The following is an 8011-nucleotide window of genomic DNA, read 5'->3' as shown; positions in this document are numbered from 1 at the left end:
AATTCCTTATCCGGAAGTCGGAAGTCGGAAGTGAAATTTCTTATCCGGAAGTCGGAAGTCGGAAGCCGGAAGTGAAAAAAAGCCCGGAAGTCGGAAGTCGGAATTCCCAACAACACTGCTGGTGGGGTTGCTCAGTTTTAAATTAATTTTAAAATAATTTTAAAAATAATTTTTTTAAATTAATCAATATTTTTGCTAGCCCAATTGTAACCACGAAAAACATTGAACCATCATTTTTTCATACTCTTCAAGGCCCGAAGGCCCGGCTTCGAAAGAGACCCAATTTTTTCAAAATTTTTCTTGAAATTTTTTCAATTTTTCATCGAAAATGAGAATAATTTTGATGATTTTTCGGAATTTCTTCTCATTCTGAATCATAGTTGAAAAGTAGCAGATAAACTTTGCAGTTACACATTCTTCACTTTTATGATAAAGTTTTATCGAAAATGTTATAGCTTCTAATGAAAATACGAATAATAAATTATACTGTTCTGATTATGACTCATATGATTTTGAAAAAAAAACAGCGATATTGTCATGTTTTTCCTATTCTTGTTCTAAATCTCTAATTGAATAGAAATACTATTTCAAAAATGGCATAAGTTTTTCCTATTCGATCATAGTTTCGAAATTGTAAGTCAACTTTCTAATAACGTTTGAAAAACTGACAGAAACTGTTTTTAAAGTTACAGTTTTAGATTTGGATCAAAAAGTATTTACACGGTTCACTGTTGATTAACGCAATGTTCACATTTTGTAAATGTACCGAGAATAGAAAAAAACGACCAGCATTCCAAAAATGGTCATATCAATGTATTCTGTCTAACAAACGTTGCCCTATGAATAAAATGTCTAACAATTCCGTTTCCTGGATTTGTTAAGACCGCTTCTGAATTTTTTGGTCAGTTCACTTTCCATAAGCAAAAGTTGCTTTAATAAATACTGTTCTAATGATGGCTCATTGTAAATTGAGAAATTTGCGATTCTAGTGTGATTCTAGTTTAAATTTCATTGTTCTAAATTTCTGATTGAATAATAAAATTGTTTCAAGACTGCCATAAGTTTTTCAAAAATACGTTAATTATGATTAAAGTGGGAGTTCTTGTAAAAGATCAGTCAGAAACGCTCCCTAAAGATACTGTTTCAGATTTGGATTAAATAAAAATCTTTGAATCTTATTATTGGTTTCATTTACAGAATAGATTTATCATGACAATTTTAGACTCTTACATCGAAGCGGAGATTGAAAATTTTTTAAAAAGTGACCGAAATACCCGAAAAACAAGATTTTTGTTACTGTTAATGTATTCAGTCTATCAAAAAGTCCCTACTCTATCTAAAAGTTAATTTTTTTGTTTGAAATTGACCAGAAAACTTAGAATGTGTTTGCAAAATTTCATAAAGAAACAAAGAGTGAGTTGTAGTAAAAAAAATACTTCAGTTACCAAGTCACGATACATTTTCCGTATACAGCGTTTAGCTGATCTGTTTCGCTTTTCTCATCAGCGTATTTTTTCCAACATTCAAATTCGAAATAACTCACTTTCTGCATCTGATGTACCCCATCATCATTCGTAAAGTGTTCGTATTCCTCCTCCGGTGGGTTATCGTAGTGTGATTCGTAGGAGTATGAGTATGATGATCCTCGGGCACTTGTTGGTCCTGCCAGTGACTCTGTCAGGTATGAGGTTGCCATTCTGCAAAAAACGTTTGGCATTCAAACAGCATAATGGGGCAAGAGAAAGTGAACTAAATTATTTTTGATGTGAAACAGTAAAATCAGTATAGCTATTACTTATTCGCCGGTAGCTGATTGCTCGCTCAAAGTTTCGCCCGGGGACGAGGCGTGGCTCTCGTTGCGATTACCGTAATATTTTAACTTTTACAGGGTAAAATACGGTAGAAAGCCATCGTAAACAGAAATTCCGCAGCGAGACCCATACCTTGTATCCGGGCCGTAGTATGGTAAATTAAGCAAGAAAGTTTACTCTGAACTGAAAGTTTTACCGTTACAGGGAAGTGATAGATAAAATAAGAACGTATAGTCACGGTTTAGTTTTTATCTTATCAGATTTAAAATTTTTTTTATAAATCAATGATTTTGAGAGATTTCAGATGAATCTAATCAGTCCGCCGATACATTGTACTCTACACAAATCTTAGAAGTTGGCTTCATCTAGTCATTGAATATTTTTTTTGAGATCAAAGTCATGTTTTTGGTTTTAACTTTGTATGTAAAAAACATTCTCGAAATAAACTTTATTGACATTTTGTGTTTGGGAACTTCAAAATAAGCAAGCTGTCTCATCTATGTATTTGGAAAAGTACTAGGAACTTGTGCTATGTAGTATCGGCAGCTGAAAGGGGCGTGGCTTTACTAGAGCGCGGAAACTTCAGTCCGCTAACACTTTCATGTTTTATATGGAGAACGATTTCTAAATTTCCATGAAGATGGGGGCGAGTAGAATTGTAACTAGAACTCCCAACCCTATTTTCAGTACTAATCGAAACCGTACATTCTCATTGCTGTTTCAAAATATCCATTCCTAGCAGAAATTTGCTACATACTCCTATTAGTCTTTCCGAGTAGAGAAACAACGGGTTGGTTGAGAAAAAAACTAAGAAAAAAGACACATTGCCACAGCTTGACCCCAGCAGGCAAGTGACACTATCGAACATCTGGTTTGAGGTCAACTCGAAACAAATTGTCGCATTTTTTGCAACTTTTTGAAATTTCTTTTTCTGTTTCGAATTCAATGTTTTTTGTACTGATTTTGAGTAATTTCAATGATTATGATTTCCTAAATTAACGCCACCAGAACGACCTTCAAAAAAAGGGAAGGAGATATATGCCATGGTTATAACAGTTTATTTTCTGTATTTTTTGAAAAGGAATTGGATATTTGAAGAAAAAACAACTTACTCTGGATCAACGACCTGATTCTCGACCAGCCACTCCTGCGGAACCGCCTCTTTTGGTACTGTGCTGAAAAAATATGGAATTGATTATTTGAGGAGAGCAGAGAATGGAGAGGGGAGAAAAATTCAGAGACTTATGAAATACGCCACATCAATCAGAAAAAAAAACTTTCTTACAGGGAATAAATCTATTACAGTATCAGAATTGACCCCAAATACAAATTTCTAGAGTTATGAATTTTGAGAAACATGAATAATTTCAGATATGTACTTCGAGCGAAAAAAACGAGCTCTGCTGTTTCAGAAGATTAAGAAGGGTACACAGAAATCATTATAGTCAGTTGTTTTAGGTCGCCTACTGACACTAAACTGGTATACCCATTGGATATGGGAGTCAAACGTTCAAAAATAAAAACAATATTTCTAATAATAAATTTTATACAAGTAAACGAGACAAATTTTATCTTCAAAAATGTTGCGATCAAAACAAAGGGAAAAAATTGAAAATTGTTGAAGTTACCATTTCTACTTTCATTGATGTCGTCTAGTCGAAACTTTTTGAAAAAGTGAACATTCTTTCTTGATATTTCTAAATACGAAAAAATTAGTGTTTCTTCAGGATGATTAATTTGTCAAAAGTTTTATTCGTCGCTTTATTCTGCTTTTACGAAGGTTCTTGAAGTATTGCTACGGTTTCACAACTTCCTCATAGTACTGCGATTATTTATTCTCAACTGCTTTGCTTGAATATATATGTACCAATAAAGCATACACCGTTTCAAAAAAGTGTTAAACTAGTATTACGGTTAGTTACTTAATTCATTGGAAGTCCGATACTTTGGAATACTGAAAACATCGAGTTTTCCCCAGTAAGAATTTTTAAAGAAACATTTCAACTTTGACGTTTTCCAGAAATTCGAAGAAAGTTTGTTTTTTGCTTTTTTGCTATGTACCTCAAAAAGAGTCTTATTAGTTGTAGAAAGTATTTTGGGGCAGTAATCATTCAAAATATTCCATCTGTTTCAGAACCTTCAAAAACCAGATCATCATTTTTCTTAGACAATATTTCTGTTTCTGACTCAAAAAATCATTCTCCAAACTCAAAACCAAAGTGTATACACATTGATTCTATCAAAAATCGATGTATTTTTTGTGTAAAAATGAGATGGAAACGAGGTCACGGAACAAGTGTTTTCATCACATTTCTCCTCTTTTCCGGAAAACTTGAGAGAGAGGAAATTGAAAAAAATCGAGAGAAAGAAGAGTGGGAAAACGAAAAGGAAGGGTCAAGCTCCGTGAAATTGTCTGTGTGTGTGCTCGGCGAGCACACACACATAGAATCTGGGATGGTGATGATAGGGGGTGTAGGGGGGAATTGACACGGAAATTTAATTAGGCACAGCGTTTTTAGGGAGGAAAAGTGAGCTTTTTTAGGATAAATCAGAGTCCATGATATTTGGAAAACATAAATTTCTTTATCGGAATGGAAATAGGATGTCTTGAGAGAAAAATGATATTTCTGAAACCGAATTTTTCATAAGTCAGTTCGCACCCCTATCTACACAGTCAAATCTTTTATTCCAACACTCAGTTTTACAGGACAAATACAATTAGTCAAGTGGTATTGGGTATTCGGGGGGAAATTGTATTTTAAGTTCATTCCAAAGTGAAGTAGGTTGAATTGAACTGGATTGAAGGGAGACACGAACAGGAGAGAGGAGAGAAAGGAACGCTTTGGGAAGTGTGATAAATAGGTAAATTATAGAAATGAAAGTTTCAAGGTGGAAGGGTTCGTCAGAATCTTTATGAGAGTATTTAAACAAATAGTTTAGTCTCCTAATGGAAGATTAAGAACTGTGCTTTGAAGGGAATGTGCTGCAACAGAAAAATTCAAAGTTCACATTGTTGTAAAAGTAGTCGTCCTACCCTACTCCAATTTAACAGAATCAATGAAGCCATTCTCTATCATTTCGTTATGAACATTTCTATCTAAAAGTTACAACTGAAACAGCATGTGTCAGTCACATTTTTTCTGATACTCCAGTTTTTAATATTTTGTGATCTGGCTCGGACTAGCATTGATACGTGCTCGATTTTGGTTGCGTTAGTTGATTTTCGTACTAAATTCCAAACCGAATCTAGTTCAAAATATCAAATTAGAGGAACAGAAAAAATTTGAATAAGAAAATAGAAGTTATACCGAGCGGCTTCCTGAGTATAAAAAACAGAGGAAGGAAAGAAATGCTGCTTTGAAAACAGTGAAAATTTGGACTTTCACTTACTATAAGTCGCTTTTAGAGAAAAAAAACGCGATGAACTGTTTGATTTTTTAGAAGAAAGTTTAGTTAGAAGACAGTTTATTGCTACCATTATTATATTCAAGGACTTTACACTGATACAGTAGTCTTGAATCCGGAAAAATTGCAAGGAGCTTGTATTTTTATGTTGTAATGTGCAAAATTTGCCAGCCGAACATGTACTGACTACGTATTAACATGGTGCCTATAAAACAGAGTTACAACGGGCCACCCTGTCGTGACAATAATAGCCCCAGCTATATTGCCACAACTGGTACAGTCTAACTCGTAGATTATTTCCACGTAATTTATAAAATATACAACGGTAAACTTATTGTTACTCTCAAAGGAGGATTACTTAGCCTACCAACAACGTGAAACGAACTCAATACTCTTATCATGATGACATTTGCCACGTTTCAATGTCAATATAAGCTATCGAATCGCTACCAATCAGTATCGGAAGTCAATCGTCTTCACACCGGCTGCTGGATCTCTTCTCAACTGCTCACATCGACAAGTCATATGCGATCACCAACGCCAAGGATACAACATCGTCGACAATGCTTAAAGAGATTCCTCCAACTATGGTGTTTCTCCTATTGAGATTACTCTAATAAACCGTTTGTATAATTCTGTGTTGGTTAACTTTCTAAGTTCACACTCTCTCACTCATTGCGGTCGGTTCGGGGTTCACCTGCCCAATAACCGTCGCAACACACCCCGGGTTTCAGTACAAAAATTTGCAAATGTGAATTTTTTTTTTGAATTTTGCAAAAAGCCAAATTTTTTACTTTGTTTTCAAATATCGATAAAAACTCAGATGTACGAGTAATTTTTACGATTTTTAATTAAAATTTCGGAGAATTTTCGAAAAAATTAGTGAGAAAAATCACATTTTTTGAATCCGGGCCGAGATTTTGCAAGTCCGATAAAAAAATGTATATAGACGATTTTTAAATACAAGCACTCAAATGTGCAGTCTGAAACGACGCATTTTCTGCGAATATAGTACTGATTGATAATTAGATGACAGAGGCCCTGAGATATTATTGCGAAAAAGCTTGGTAGCTTGAAAAACCAATTTGAAACAGTGAAAAATTTTGAAATCTGAGATATTTTGAATTTCGTTTTTGAAATACAGTTCCGATACGACTCCACCTATTATCTTAATTGCATGGCCTCCAGAAATTCACCTAAAAACTAAAACTGCAAAAAAATCTACATTTTCAGACAAAGCATTTTAAAACTCCATCTTTATAATCACATTCTTTCCTACCTAATTACAGGAAAAAATTCAACTGACATCCAGAAACCCATAGCTAATCATCAAAATCTTCGAAAACCTTCGCGAGAGAAAAAGAGAGCAGTGAGAAAGAGAAACAAAAAGAAACTGGGCGATCGGAAGAAAGAGAGGAAGAGAGTGTTCTTTTTGTGCCGTTGGCCGGGCGGAAAGGAGGTGAGCGTGGAGGTATGAGAAGGGGGGAAAGGTAAGCAAACAAAGAGAAAAAGAGAGAGAGAGAGTGCGAAAAGAATCATTTGAATATGGTTTTTGATAGATGGTCAACATGTAGAGATGGTGGACGAACCAACGAGAATTGTGATAACGAACCTAAACAAACCTAATGAAACCGACGAAAATTAGAAAGTTCCACAGTTTCAACTAGGTAGTTTCAATTGGCACACATTTTGGCGAAGTTATTTGTCATTATTTTTTACCAATAACGAAATTTTCTCAATGGGCGTGGCACTCTTATCAGAACCTATACTCTATTGGCACTGGAAAACTAGGGAGAACGACCGGATAATGGCGTAGCAGTAAATCGGGAAAGATTTAACAAAAGTTAAAAAGTAGATGAAACAGATACAATTTGTCTATTTTCTTCAGTTTCGACTAGGTGATTTCAGCAGATACCTATTTTGGCTCCAATTCATGCGTTTTACAATGAAGACAGTCTTATCCGTAACTGCGCTCTACCGAAACTCGAAAAATCAAGAGGCCCACTGGAAATGGTTATGAAATCAACAATGAATCAGAGATATTCTACAAAATTGAATATTGAAACAGTAACTTGTACAACTATAACCATTGCTTTCAAGAAGGGAAAATTTTGCACTAAAAAAAATGGTTTTGGAACATTAATGGCACTTTTCGGTTGAAATTATGATTTTTTAGAAAATAGATCTTTTTCCTGGATCAAAAAAAAACAGTTATAACATTCATGTGAAACATTGAAAAAAAGTTTTGAAACATTGTGAAAAACACAACAACTTATGTATCACCGTTTCAGATAGTCAACTTTAGATTTTTGATAAGATCTCAAAAATGATCGGTTGTCCTACTGAGATTTAGTCTCGGATTTTAGAAGGGGGTCTCCATCAGGAATGTGCGGACCGGAAATCGGATATTCCAAAATTTCCGACTTCTTTCGGAACTTTTTTTCCGCCGGAAAATATTGGAAAAGTTCCGAATTCTGAAATTCCCGAAATTTTCAGTTCGGCAAATCCCTGGCAAAAATATTATCATGTCAGTCAAATAACGTTATAATCATAGAAGCCTTTTATATGAAAACTATAAGAAACTGTAACTATTTTGAAAAATAAACTGTTTCAAGAACAACATTTACAAAACTCAGAATAGTTTTACTCAAACCGTACTAGAGTCATTACATCCCAGTTCCCACTGTCCCCCACGAGAACATATTCGAAAAGACGAATCAAAAACATTCGTCGTTCTGTTTCCCAATTCATCGAAGGACACACATTTCTTCGCACCTTCTCCCCCCTCTCTCTCT

The 8011-nt window shown here is 34.7% G+C and overlaps 1 protein-coding gene across 1 annotated transcript; it reads right to left on the bottom strand.

Moving 5' to 3' along the window:
- Positions 1-1441: 1441 nt before the first annotated feature.
- Positions 1442-1696, bottom strand: GCK72_012572 (uncharacterized protein; the record flags this gene model as incomplete). The annotated part of the gene is made up of 1 exon (XM_003090678.1): positions 1442-1696. One exon carries the CDS (start codon positions 1694-1696, stop codon positions 1442-1444), a length of 255 nt encoding a protein of 84 aa, XP_003090726.1.
- Between the last annotated feature and the right edge of the window lie 6315 nt (positions 1697-8011).

Source organism: Caenorhabditis remanei, chromosome IV (genome assembly GCF_010183535.1).
Source record: "Caenorhabditis remanei strain PX506 chromosome IV, whole genome shotgun sequence".
NCBI classification, from domain to species: Eukaryota; Metazoa; Nematoda; class Chromadorea; order Rhabditida; family Rhabditidae; genus Caenorhabditis; species Caenorhabditis remanei.
Note: the sequence above shows the minus strand (reverse complement) of the source record. Positions and strands in the feature narration are given on the sequence as shown.